General features: G+C 44.0%; 1 protein-coding gene across 1 annotated transcript in view; it reads left to right on the plus strand.

The window, feature by feature from the left end:
* The window catches only part of galnt14 (UDP-N-acetyl-alpha-D-galactosamine:polypeptide N-acetylgalactosaminyltransferase 14 (GalNAc-T14)), a 255,088-nt gene that overhangs the window by 183,147 nt on the left and 57,951 nt on the right, over window positions 1-13,990 (plus strand). Inside the window, exon 6 of the mRNA XM_086265026.1 lies at window positions 11,130-11,251. Coding sequence (XP_086121152.1) covers window positions 11,130-11,251 — 122 coding nt within the window. The remainder of the gene's footprint in view (window positions 1-11,129; window positions 11,252-13,990) is intronic.

Consider the following 13,990-nt stretch of genomic DNA (forward strand, 5'->3'; position numbering starts at 1 on the left):
AATCATTTTGATTTAATTTGGACAGACCATCTCCAAAAGTGGAAAGAATGTCATTAAAAGGTTAGAAAGGTCAGAATAATTTAGAGCTTTGTTTTAAGTGTTACTCCATTCCATAGAGAATAATTTTAAATAATTCAGAACAGTACAGATATTTAATTCCACCCGTGTGACCTTGAATGAATTGACTGTTTACAGTTTAGCCGATGCTCATTATTTTTAGAAGTAGAATAGTGATGCTAATTCTTCATGGCACAGATTGAGCAAGGTGGTCAGAAAAAGGCTAGTCCATACTGCCATGATGGCATCACACAGTTGCTGCAGATTAGGTGGCTTCACGTCAATTATGCAAATCTCCCCTTCCACCACATCCCAAAAGTGCTCTATTGGATTGAAATCTGGTGACTGTGGAGGCCATTTGAGTACAGTCATCTTCCTGTCATGTTTAATAAACTAGTTTGAGATGATTTGAGCTTTGTGACATGGCACGTTATCCAGCTGGAAGAAGCCATTTGCAGATGGGTACACTAAGGTCATAAAGGGATCGACACAGTCAGCAACAATACTCTGCTGGGCTGTGTTGCTTAAACAATCCTCAGTTGGTACTTAGAGGCCCAATATGTCCTAAGAGGTTGCCTACGCCTACAGGCTGTCTTTACAATGTCTACTTGCCTAAATGCATTGAGTTGCTAACATGTAACTGACTGATTAAACATCCATGTTAACAAGCAGATAAACAGCTGTGCCTAATAAAGTGATTTAAATGCAATGATTCATGGACACAAACTCATAATGAAAGAAATATGAAAATAATGTGTGTCATGACCAACGTCAGTCAGGATTCAGATGTCCTAAAGTCACAGATTGGCTTGTATTAGTTGCTCCTCCTATGATGTAAATGTTTGATGCAGTTTTAAATGAATACTAGTTTGTGATGTTATCTGACTAATAGCCAAAGAAAAGGATGAATTGTTTCTCAGTCAGAACCAAAGCTGTAATAATAAAATGATGGTAAAGGTAGATTAGAGGGCAGCCAGAAATTTCTCTGTAGTGATACACTGTTACAAAGATGTACAACTTATTGGGTGTTAGTAATTACAGCCACCATTTTATATACAGTATAATAACACTAATTGGATCATAGCAAGCACTTTGCAAAAGATGAAGGGGAGTTCAAATATAGTGTAAAATAACAACATGGTGCAATTAAATAGAGATCACAGACTAACACAAAGTTCATCCGTAGAGTTAGTGTGAAAAACAAAAAGTAATTTCTGGCTCTCGATGGTACATGGCTCCTTTTCCCCATTGTTATTGTTTGACAGTGATATTAGGGGTTTAAAAAAAGATATTTAAAGCCATTTTACAGTAATAATATTTCTAAATGGTGCCCACTGATGTTGGACCTTTACAGCAGAAGACAAATCCCTCTAGTGGAGCATCATCTGTGGAGTATTCTGATCAAGTCTTTGCTACAGCTTACTTTCAGTGCAGTTCCTCTGAAAAGTGATAGAAACATTTTCAGACATCTCATTGCTTCTGAAGATCAAATGGCAGCATTTTTTACAGGAACAAATTAAGGAAAAAACACTCAGAAACCACTTCTGACATGCTTGTTGTTGCCTCGGTGAGAGCAGCGCCGTTTGAACTCCGGTTACTGCACTAAAACGTCTGAAAATACGAGTCCCCTTTCCACTTCACTAATACCTCTCTCTGTGTTCTTCTTTCTCCCTTCTTTCTTCCTCTTGCTGGATGCTTTATTTCACCTCATATTTTAAATTTATCTCGCTTGGCTGTTCTGTTGCTTGCATTTTATAGTTTCCCTCTTTCTTTCTCACTCACCTCTCTGTCTCTCTCTATAACAACAGGAACACTTGTCCTACATGCTGTCACTGAAGGATTTCATTATAGCACAGTCATGCTGATCACACAATGACACACACACGCACACCCACACATAGACATCGGCAGAGTTCATCAGTTCAGCTAGTTAATAGTTTATGGCTTCAGGCTTTCTGACTTGATTGTCTTTTTAATGGCCATAAAAAACACACCAGCCTGATACTGTATGTCTTCTCTGACACACTCACACAAACACAGGTGGTTGTACGTGCACGTTTGTGAGAACACAGTGTTGGCATGTACCATTAATCCAAACATCAAGTTGTTTTAGAAAAAACTATATCTAAACAATGAAGCGCTTTAGTACTTGCCCTAAAAAGCTAACCCCCCAACTGTATGAATATCCTATATAGTTAGGGCTGGACCAGGTGACCCTGAATCCTCCCTTTGTTATGCTGCAATAGATGTAGGCTGCCGGGGGATTCCCATGATGCATTGAGTTTTTCCTTTCCAGTCACCTTTCTCACTCACTATGTATTAATAGACCTCTCTGCATTGAATCATATCTGTTATTAACCTCTGTCTCTCTTCCACAGCATGTCTTTATCCTGTCTTCCTTCTCTCACCCCAACCGGTCGCAGCAGATGGCCGCCCCTCCCTGAGCCTGGTTCTGCCGGAGGTTTCTTCCTGTTAAAAGGGAGTTTTTCCTTCCCACTGTCGCCAAAGTGCTTGCTCATAGGGGGTCATATGATTGTTGGGTTTTTCTCTGTATCTATGAAGCGCCTTGAGGCGACTTTTGTTGTGATTTGGCGCTATATAAATAAAATTGAATTGAAAATTGAATTGAATCCTTGCTAGCTTCAAAAACACACTGTGAAATGTGTGAAAAGACCCGATTTATGTGTGTGCATTACAATCTAAATCTTTTTTTTTTCCATCTAGCATTTTGCCATGGTGCCTAACTAGATTTGAATTTTAAGAATCTTTCCCGTCGGACATTACCTAATACATGTTCCAGTCTGGAGACGTTCCAGACGTGAACTCTAATTTTCCCACCTAGCTTGATAAATTGTAAATTGATTTCCTTTATATGGAGTCTTTTTGCTCTGGTAATTTGGACAGCTCAAAGCAATTTCAGTGCATCTTTATCCTAGAATGCCAAATACTGTTGGTCTTGCATATATATATATATACAGTCCATTGGCACTGGCCCCTTGATGCACCTGCCATTGAAATATTGTATGCTGAAACACAAGGGCTCTCTTTTAAGATGCAACAAATCCCACAAATGGAAATAGGATGGGTAGCGATCAAGTTTGTTTCAAGTTTGCCAACCAGGAGACCACAGTTTGGAGCTTTATATTTGGCAAAACCCAAAGATATTCTAAGTAATTTTCCTTTTCAGTTGGTTTTCATTAGTGGTACAATTGATCATTCGTTTACTAAACACAAATTAACTCACTTACATGCTTGATAATTGGTTCAGTTTACTGCACTCTCAAGCCAGTGGTCTCAGAATAGAAAAAACAAAACAAAACAGTGGGCGTGTGACATTGTCATCATTGCCACCTGGCAGTAATGTTGACTGAAGCCGGGCTGTAAACATGCTGAATGCTGGACTGTGTGTCTGAGGTGCTGCATGAAAGTGCCATTTGTAATCAGACTATTGTTGATAGAGGATGAAGTTATTAAGATGAGATGCTCCAACCTGTACCTGTGGCATGGCTGCAGCCCAATCTGCAGCTGTTATTGCAGCCTAATGTCTGCCGCTACACTGCCAAGGTAGGACAGACCATGCTAGTTCAGGTACATATGCAGACAGACAATTCCTTCACCAGGATTTAGTCTAGATGTGTTTCCTTTTAACCACACTGGGTTGACATGTTCACTGGAGGCAACCACAGCTAGTGATCGTTGCAAAGCAGCAGGCTTTTAGATAACCAAATGTGGTTACATTTAAGAGGTAGAATCTTATTTAGTTAGGTTTAAAATTAAAATTGCCAAAAAAACAAAACTGTTTAGTCATTTCAGATGACCATAACTTCTTGGCTAAGTTTAGAAATACACTCTTGTCTGAAGGAAACCATTGGCGCTCACACTTTCATCATTTGGTGGTTTTAAACAAATGTGTATATGTTTATATCGTATATGTACATCAGATCAGCTGGCTATTGCATTTGTTATATCCCATGTTGCCAAGAGGGAAGTTGCAAATTGCCCTCTTGTGGACAAACTATGCAGTATCAACACCTATAAGGCTGTTTCTCCGATTTCTTTTTTACTTTTTGCATTTTTTATTCACGGTTATAAATCCTGATACTGATATATCAGTAAGTATATCAGTATCAGCAGGGCTGACATACTAGTCTGGCTTTAATACAGTGTATTTAACTGGAACCTCAGGATCTCTTTCAAAGTGCCCATATGGACAGACTTAAGAATGAGATCCACTTCTGCAGTACCTTGCTGACAGACACCTATTGTGTATCTGCAAGATGCCAGTGGCTCTGGCAGAAAGGTAGTGTTTGATGTCCTGAATAAGAACACGTTGTACTTTCATACACCAACTCTACACATACATTCATACACAAATGACACACGGGGCAGTTTCTGAAATTTTGTCTAAGGATACTTTAATATGAAAACTGCTGGTGGATGACCCCTTGAGTCACAGTTGCTATCGTGATCAACAATATTGACACCTTTCCAGCTTCACATTTTGGAAGGTATCTCGCCAGCAATTTTGGTAGTATTCTGAAACTGACACACCAACAACTACACCAATGTAAGCCATTCATGCAGCACAGAAAAGGGAGAGCAGGGTTTGAACTTCTCTCTAAAAGTGCCATCACTCACGCTTTTCATGTCTACAACCAAATACAACATAGTGAATTCTTTGTGAAGAGCATATGATTATCCTTTTTAATGACATGGGGCTTTTCATGATGCCATCAAGTGTGGCCATTCATAACAGCTAAACTGGACAGACAGCACTTTGTACTAACTAGTTCTTTTCAAGCATAATGCACTCTTTGGATCAATTGCCAGACAAAATGCCCTCACTTCTTACAACTCTAATGGATCCACTCAAGCGTAGAAGTCCAATAGCACACAACAATGTCCATTTGTACAATAGTGAAGACACATTAACAAAGACATTATGCATTTTCTTATCTGATATTAATCTGTTAAGATGTTAACCTTCAAACAGCCCTTTAAAGTTTCAAAGCCTGGCCAAAATGTCCTCACTACACTGGCTTCAAATAAAAGGTGTCTACACAAACACAGACCCACATCTGATAGGTGGAGACAGTTAAGAGTTATCGGTGTAGATTAACACTCTCCTCTGTACAAAGTCAGCCCGCCATGCACTGTGTGTGTGTGTGAGTGTGTGTGTGTATCTAAGTAAACGGGCGTCCACTTCTGTCAGTGCAGATGTGTGTGTGTGTGTGTGTGTGTGTGTGTGTGTGTGTGTGTGTGTGTGTGTATCTAAGTAAATGGGCGTCCACTTCTGTCAGTGCAGATGTGTGTGTGTGTGTGTGTGTGTGTGTGTGTGTGTGTGTGTGTGTGTGTGTATCTAAGTAAATGGGCGTCCACTTCTGTCAGTGCAGATATGTGTGTGTGTGTGTGGGTGTGTGTGTGTGTCCCTGCTTGTATGTGAGTCCAGTTTATGTGTCTGGGTACGTGTGTGTGTGTGTGTGTGTGTGTGTGTGTCCATCCATCCAGAAAATAAAGCCTTATTGAGGATGAAATGGGATTTTTAATTGGCTGAGCCTCGGCCTAACGGCGCCGCGTGAAACTTCACGGCCCTTTGTACAATGTCACCGACACACACACACACACACACATTCACAATGGGCCCCAGCACTATCACGATAACACACATACAACAATGCAGACTCCTCTGTGGGCATGTACCGCACACATATTCAACAGTGCACGCACTCACACACACATTACGTCTCCGTGTCAGGGAGTATCGATTAGACCATTTAGTCCAAATAGAGGGGAACACTGGACCCCGTCAGGGAGACCTCCTTAACAGGCTCATTTACACACAAACACACACACTCTGTGTGTGTCTGTCTTTGTCTTACTAAAACACAACTGCAGTTAACTGACGCACACATTTGGCCTTTTGCTCCACTCCCTTCTTTGCTTTTCTCTCCCACTTGTTTAAAAATGGATACGCAAACCTGTTCTCCAACACACACACATACAGACACACAAATGCAGAGAGTGATGCGCCTGTTAAAAGGTTGTGTCCATGTCTGACAGGCCCTCTAAGAGCACTGCATCGATTTTCCCCTCTGCTGACTGACTGCGAGAGCAAGTGAAAGAAAGTGAAAGCAAGAAATGTGGTGTCAATAAATGGAGCAAGGCACTAATACATCCAAGGTTACGGGTTCCATTCTCACCAGTGCCTGAAATATTCTTTGTCTTGTTCTTCTGCTGCTGTGGGGCCTTTTCGATGAAAGTCTTCGTGTATATTTATAGCGAGCGGATGGAGGATGTGTGTGTTTAACTGATAGTCACAGCTTGTGAGCATGAAACTTGAGTATATACTGTCTTATCCGATCTGCCGCCCTGAAAAGAATCAATTTCAGACGGCAACGCGGAGGATTTCAATTTAGCAAAGAAAAGCTGGGAGGGCTTTAAGTTCAATATCGACGGTATCCAAGTGAACACTGTACACAACATTTCAATGTTAAAGTGTGTATGAGACTGTAAATGGGACTGAGAAAGGTGCAGTAAATCGACACTATCAGTACCATTTGTGCTCGCTGTAATTATGGCTGTTTCTTAATTGTGATTGGATGATTAAATGTTGTTACGTTGTTTACAAATTTAGATCTGTTGTTTACAGAAGACTGAAATTAACCAAAAGTCTTTTGAGTTGGCACAACAACACCATGTTGAACTGATGATTGTATCATACTGTAGTCGTTTTTTCAGCGTTATGAATCATATTTCACAATTTCACAAACACCGTAATTGTTTTGTTTATTTAGTTGTATTTTTATCAATAGTTATCTTTTTCCTTTGTTTTTTTTTTTTTTTTTTTTCCAAATGTTTTGGATTTTTTTGTTAATCAATGCAAATGTTGTTCCACTCCACAACATTTTTAGTTTTTTTTTTTATGGAGTAACTGCATCACTTTATGTAAAGCTACCAGCAATATGTAATTACTTCATATAATCAACAGTTTCAATATTAAGGAGATGCTTTAATAATATTAATGATGCAATAGTAAATCTAAAAGTGGCATTAAACATATTGAATATAGTTACTTTAAGTACAACTCAAAATTATGTTGAAAATCTTGTACAGCACCACTTTCATGTAATAAATCTGTATCTCTATGACAGTTTTATACATTTATTTTACCCCCACCCACCCTGTACCGGGTACCTTGTATGGTTAAAGCTTTATTACAGAAAAGATACAGTGTTTTCCAAACCTTATTTTAAAAGCTAAAGCATGAATGACAAATTAAAATCAAACCTGTTGGTTCTGTTTATGCACAGGGACACATTGTCTTAATGTGCTTATCAGTGGGTGATTCAGTGAAATGGTTTTCAGTGCAAAAATAATTATAGATCTGGATTATATGCATTTTTCAAAAGACCCTTCTATTAAATGTCTTCTCTATTCAGTTCATTTTGTATTTATTTATTTATTTTAAAAAAACATGTTGGTGCACTCCTTGAATCGCTACCTTATCGTGGTGGAGGGGTTTGTGTGTCCCAGGGATCCCAGGGGCTATGTTGTCTGGGGGCTTTTGCCCCCTGGTAGGGTCTCCCATGGCAAACTGGTCCTGGGTGAGGGACCAGACAAAGAGCGATTCAGAAGACCCCCATGAAAAGAATACCGAGGGAACAGTTTACCCTGCCCGGGATAGGGTTACCGGGGCCTCGCCCTGGAGCCAGGCCCGGGGAGGGTGCCCGAGGGCGAGCGTCTGGTGGCCGGGCCTTAGTCCATGGGGCCCGGCCGGGCACAGCCCGAAGAGGAGACATGGGCCCATCCTCCCGCAGGCCCACCACCCGCAGGAGGCGCCATAGGGGTCGGGTGCATTGTGAGCCGGGTGGCGGCCAGGAGCGGAGGCCCTGGCGGACCGACCCCCGGCTGCCAAGACTGGCAATAGGGACATGGAATGTCACCTCTCTGGTGGGGAAGGAGCCTGAGTTGGTGCGTGAGGTTGAGAGGTACCGGCTAGATATAGTTGGGCTCACCTCTACGCATTGTCTGGGCTCTGGAACCAGTCTCCTGGAGAGGGGCTGGACTCTGTCTCAGTCTGGAGTTGCCCCTGGTGAGAGGCGGCGGGCTGGGGTGGGTATTCTTATATCCCCTCGGCTTGCTGCCGGTACGTTGGGGTTTTTCCCGGTGGACGAGAGGGTTTGTTCCCTGCGCCTTAGGGTCGGGGAACGGGTCCTGACTGTCATCTGCGCTTATGCGCCGAGTGGCAGTTCGGAGTACCCAGCCTTCTTAGAGTCCCTGGGGGGGGTGCTGGAAGGTGCTCCACCTGGAGACTCTGTTGTCCTGCTGGGAGACTTCAATGCTCACGTGGGTAACGACAGCGAGACCTGGAGGGGCGTGATTGGGAGGAACGGCCTCCCTGATCTGAACCCGAGCGGTGCTTTGTTATTGGACTTCTGTGCTAATCACAGTTTGGCCATAACGAACACCCTGTTCGAACATAAGAGTGTCCATAAGTGCACGTGGCACCAGGATGCTCTAGGCCGTAGGTCGATGATCGATTTTGTAATCGTATCACCAGACCTGCGACCATATGTTCTGGACACTCGGGTAAAGAGAGGGGCTGAGCTGTCAACTGATCACCACCTGGTGGTGAGTTGGATCAGGTGGCGGGGGAGGACGCTGGACAGACCTGGTGCACCTAAACGCGTAGTGAGGGTGTGCTGGGAACGTCTAGCAGAGGCCCCAGTCCGCGAGATCTTCAACGCACACCTCCGGCAGAGCTTCAACAGCATTCCGAGGGAGACTGGGGACATTGAGTCCGAATGGACCATGTTCAGCGTCTCCATTGCCGAAGCTGCTGCATTGAGCTGCGGCCGCAAGGTGGTTGGTGCCTGCCGTGGTGGTAATCCCCGAACCAAATGGTGGACACCAGAGGTGAAGGGAGCCACCAGGCTGAAGAAGGAGGCCTATCGGGCTTGGTTAGCCTGTGGGACTCCGGAGGCAGCCGACAGGTATCGACAGGCCAAGCGGAATGCGGCTCGGGCAGTGGCTGAAGCAAAAACTCGGGTGTGGGAGGAGTTCGGAGAGGCCATGGAAAAAGACTTTCGGACTGCCTCGAAGAGATTCTGGCAAACCGTCAGGCGTCTCAGGAGGGGAAAGCGGTGCTCTACCTGCACTGTGTATAGTGCTGGCGGAGCGCTGTTGACGTCGACTGAGAAAATTGTCGGGCGGTGGAAGGAATACTTCGAGGACCTCCTTAATCCCACTGACACGTCTTCCGGGGAGGAAGCAGAGTCTGGGGATGAGGGGTGTGACCCACCGATTTCCGGGGGCGAGGTCACTGAGGCAGTTAAACAACTCCTTGGTGGCAGAGCCCCTGGTGTCGATGAGGTCCGCCCCGAGTTCCTGAAGGCTCTGGACGTTGTAGGGCTGTCTTGGTTGACACGTCTCTGCAATGTTGCGTGGAGATCAGGGGCAGTACCTGTGGACTGGCAGACCGGGGTGGTGGTCCCCATCTTCAAGAAGGGGGACCGGAGGGTGTGTTCCAACTACAGGGGGATCACACTCCTCAGCCTCCCCGGGAAAGTCTATGCCAGGGTGCTGGAGAGGAGGGTTCGTCCGCTAGTCGAACCTCGGATACAGGAGGAACAATGCGGTTTTCGTCCTGGTCGCGGAACACTGGACCAGCTCTTTGTCCTCTCGAGGATACTTGAGGGTGCATGGGAGTTTGCCCAACCAGTCTACATGTGTTTTGTGGACCTGGAGAAGGCATTCGACCGTGTCCCTCGGGGCGTCCTGTGGGAGGTGTTGCGCGAGTATGGGGTGTCTGGCCCATTGCTACGGGCCATTCAATCCCTATACAACCGTTGCAAGAGCTTGGTTCGCATTGCCGGCAATAAGTCGGACTCGTTCCCGGTGGGTGATGGGCTCCGCCAAGGCTGCCCTTTGTCTCCGGTTCTGTTCATAATTTTTATGGACAGGATTTCTAGGCGCAGCCAAGTGGCGGAGGGCTTTCGCTTTGGTGGCCTCAGAATCTCATCTCTGATTTTTGCGGATGATGTGGTTCTGTTGGCTTCATCGGGTGAGGGCCTCCAGCTCGCACTGGAGCGGTTCGCAGCCGAGTGTAACGCAGCGGGAATGAGGATCAGCACCTCCAAATCTGAGGCCATGGTTCTCAGCCGGAAAAGGGTGGAGTGCCCACTCCGGGTCGGGGATGAGTTCCTGCCCCAAGTGGAGGAGTTCAAGTATCTCGGGGTCTTGTTCGCGAGTGATGGGAGAAGGGAGCTGGAGATCGACAGACGGATTGGGGCTGCGGCTGCAGTAATGCGGACGCTGCACCGGTCAGTCGTGGTGAAGAGGGAGCTGAGTGTAAAAGCGAAGCTCTCAATTTACCGGTCGATCTACGTCCCTACCCTCACCTATGGCCACGAGCTGTGGGTAGTGACCGAAAGAACGAGATCGCGGATACAAGCGGCGGAAATGAGCTTCCTCCGAAGGGTGGCTGGCCTCTCCCTTAGAGATAGGGTGAGAAGTTCGGCCATCCGGGAGGGGCTTAGAGTAGAGCAGCTGCTGCTCCACATCGAAAGGAGCCAGCTGAGGTGGTTCGGGCATCTGGCAAGGATGCCCCCTGGGCGCCTCCTGGGCGAGGTGTTCCAGGCATGTCCCACCGGGAGGAGGCCCCGGGGCAGACCCAGGACACGCTGGAGAGATTATATCTCCCGGCTGGCCTGGGAACGCCTTGGTATTCCCCCGGACAAGCTGGAGGAGGTGGCTGGGGAGAGGGAGGTCTGGACCTCTTTGCTTAGGCTGCTACCCCCGCGACCCGACCTCGGATAAGCGGATGAAGATGGATGGATGGATGGATGGATGTTGGTGCAATTGCATTGTCCTTTATTATATATCCATCAGCCACAACATTTAAACTGCTGGCCTAAGTTTGTCAGTGATATTTAAAAGTGCAGTGTGAATAACAATTGTTAATTAGGTCTTGTGTAATAAAAGTTATAATTTTAAATAGATGTGGTTAATATTTTGAAGGTTTTGCATGAACAGGAATGAGATTAAACTGTCTTTCTATTTGTCTGCTTAAGGTCTCATCAGGTCCAGAGTGCGGGGGACGGACGCTGCAAGAGCCAAAGTGCTGACCTTCCTGGACAGCCACTGTGAGGTCAACAAAGACTGGCTGCCACCCCTCCTGCAAAGGATCAAAGAGGTGTAACTGCATGTTCATTTATAAACCCTAATGCAACAAAGTATATGTGAGTCTGAAAGCTTCTCTATCAAATTACAACCCTCTCATGTTCCAGATGTGTCTATATATACACACAAATATATGTGAGTCACGAGGCATAATGACCAAGGCCAATCTGCAAATATGGCATGCTTTACTACTCAACAAAAAGCCTCTGCGTGATGACTCCAGTGGTCGAAGTGAAATCGTGCCATTAAAGAAAATAGATGCCGGTCTGATTGCCTCTCATTAAGAAATAAGTGCGGTACTCTCTTCTTCACCCCTCTTACTCTCCCGTCTGCTGTCCTTTGCTTGTGTCTGCTCTTCTTGTCCTCCCCATCCAATCTCTCATCACCTTGTTTTGCCTCCTCTCACCACCTCTTCTCCGCTCCCTTTTGTCCTGTCACATCTCTCTTCCTTTCTTCCCTTTTTCCGTCTCTCGTCTCCTTTACTTTTACTTACTCTTCGGTACCATTGCACCTTTTCTTTTCCATTTTCATCTCCTCTCCTGTTTTCACCTCTTATCCAACAATTTTGGTTATCGCACTCTGTTCTACTTTCCCCACCTCATGTCTTCCTCCCTGTGCTACTGCCATTACTCTCACACCTTTGCTTTTCTTCCTTTTCTCTTTACATCTCCTCGTAATTTTCCCCCTCCTTTCTCTGGCCTCCTCTCAGCTTCTTTCTGGCCTCTTGAAACGTCCACTTTTCTTTTCTATCCCCATCTCTTTTCCTCTCTCGTTTCTCTGCTCTCTTGAAATCTCCCTATCCACTTCCTCTTGCATCCTTTTCTATCCTACCCTGGCTTTACACATACCATCACCTTCCTTTGATTTGCTTTACGACGTTACATGGCCTTTCTCATCTCCTTCCCTGTCCATGTGCCTCGCATACTCTCTTCTCCAGTTCATTTTAATTTTAACACCTGTCTTGAACTTCTCCAATTCATCAAGTCAACAGTTGTTTGCCTGCTATTAAAGACCTTTGATCTCAATCTGCAGAGAAGCGATCAATAAATCCACCAGAGAGTCTGATCTGTTTCTGCTGCTGTACCATCACCATCCATATTTATACTCGTGGTTTATTCGTGTGTGTGTTTGTGTGTGTGCGCCTGTGTGTGTTCAAGCACAAAAGTGATCTGTCACTGTCTATGTAGTCACTCTATAGTCGTATATTTAGATTTAAATGTATGAGGTATTGATCCGATTAACACACACGCGTAGTCAAAACTCCAGGCTACCGTAAAATCACATTCCCCGCAAAATAATTGTCTGTCTTATTGATATAGAGAGCTAAAGTCTTGTCCAAATTTCAGGTTATCTGCTTTTCTGTATTTCACATCTGATCAATTTTATCATATATTTTGATTTTGTTCTCTTTTAGTTGTTGTCAAGCTTTTTCTGTTTTGCCAAAAAAGCCTTTTTTTGAATACTTTACTGTTTGATGCTAACAAATCATTTTGTGTCAAATAAATGATTTATTGTAATTCCATTGTCAGGGAAGTAATTGAGAAATAATACATGCAAATATGCATCTTCTCATTTGAATAAATAGAAATTTCCCAGCTTTTTACCACTGATTGAATCTAGAGAGTATTTACTCAGCCCCATGTCTATCACATTACCGCTTTTGCTTTTGTCTTTCAGCACCAAGGCAACAATTTATTGTAATTGTTCACCAGTTAACAGTAATATTTTCAGAGCATGTCAACATAAAAGGATCCTGGTTGTGTTTAGCAACATTGCTCATTTGTTGCTATATGTGCATGTGCAATCAAAGAGAGCTGCAAAACAAAAGCGATAATCACAATGAACGGCCAAACATGTAGTGAATATGTTGATGGTTTCATTAGTATTTCCAGTCATTTCCTAAGAAATGACTGGAAATGAAATAGGACAGTGACAGGGCTATTTAGGCACTATGGACGCTCAGTGAACATCACCTATAAACCTCACTCCTAAATGAAGGAAAAGAAAACAGAATAATTGTTTACATGAAGAGCAATGAACAAAATTAACACTAGCACTCCCTGCATGCACTGTTGGATTTAAAAAATGATTTGAAAGATGGTATTAGTGATTAAAAATATATAAAGAATTGCATTAAAGCCTAGAGTGCTTGTTGTTTTGGAATAATGGGTTTTCTGAAGGGACAATTTAGATGATAATTTTGTCAATAGTCAAACGTCTGCCTCGACACAACTTCCTTGCATGCTTGCATAAAATACTCAAGGACGACTATGTAAAACAGGTCATTTATTAAAATTCAATATTCATTTATAAAATCATTTATAATTCATTTATACATTTATTCATTTGTAAAATTCAATAAATGTTTGAAAGTTGCACTTTAAAAACAAGAGTCCAAAACCATAAAAGAAGCAGATTGCTTTGGGGTCAGATTCCTCTCAACTTACTCATCAAATATTCTCATTTCTATTCAGGTGAAGGGAAAAAAAAAAAGAAATGGCTAAAATTAAGAAAATGCTCCAGAGTGATTTGAAAATAACAGTTATCCGGTTACGACAGTAATGTCGTGATGCTTCACCCTGAGTGCTGCACAGTGTCATTACCCTAACAGCTATTAAAGCAGACAGAGTGCTTTGTAATGTGGCTGAAGCTGTAGAAGGATGCAGCTTGCGTCCCCTTGCACTGACCCTGCAGCTAATGGTCCAGAACCGCTCCACCTGCTCTGTAATATCACTGGCTGAAGATGCATCCA

The sequence above is a fragment of the Aulonocara sp. 'chitande type north' Nkhata Bay genome, linkage group LG15 (genome assembly GCF_057382095.1).
Source record: "Aulonocara sp. 'chitande type north' Nkhata Bay isolate Kocher_YH1m ecotype deep benthic linkage group LG15, A_spYH_male_GT1.1, whole genome shotgun sequence".
Lineage (NCBI taxonomy): Eukaryota > Metazoa > Chordata > Actinopteri > Cichliformes > Cichlidae > Aulonocara > Aulonocara sp. 'chitande type north' Nkhata Bay.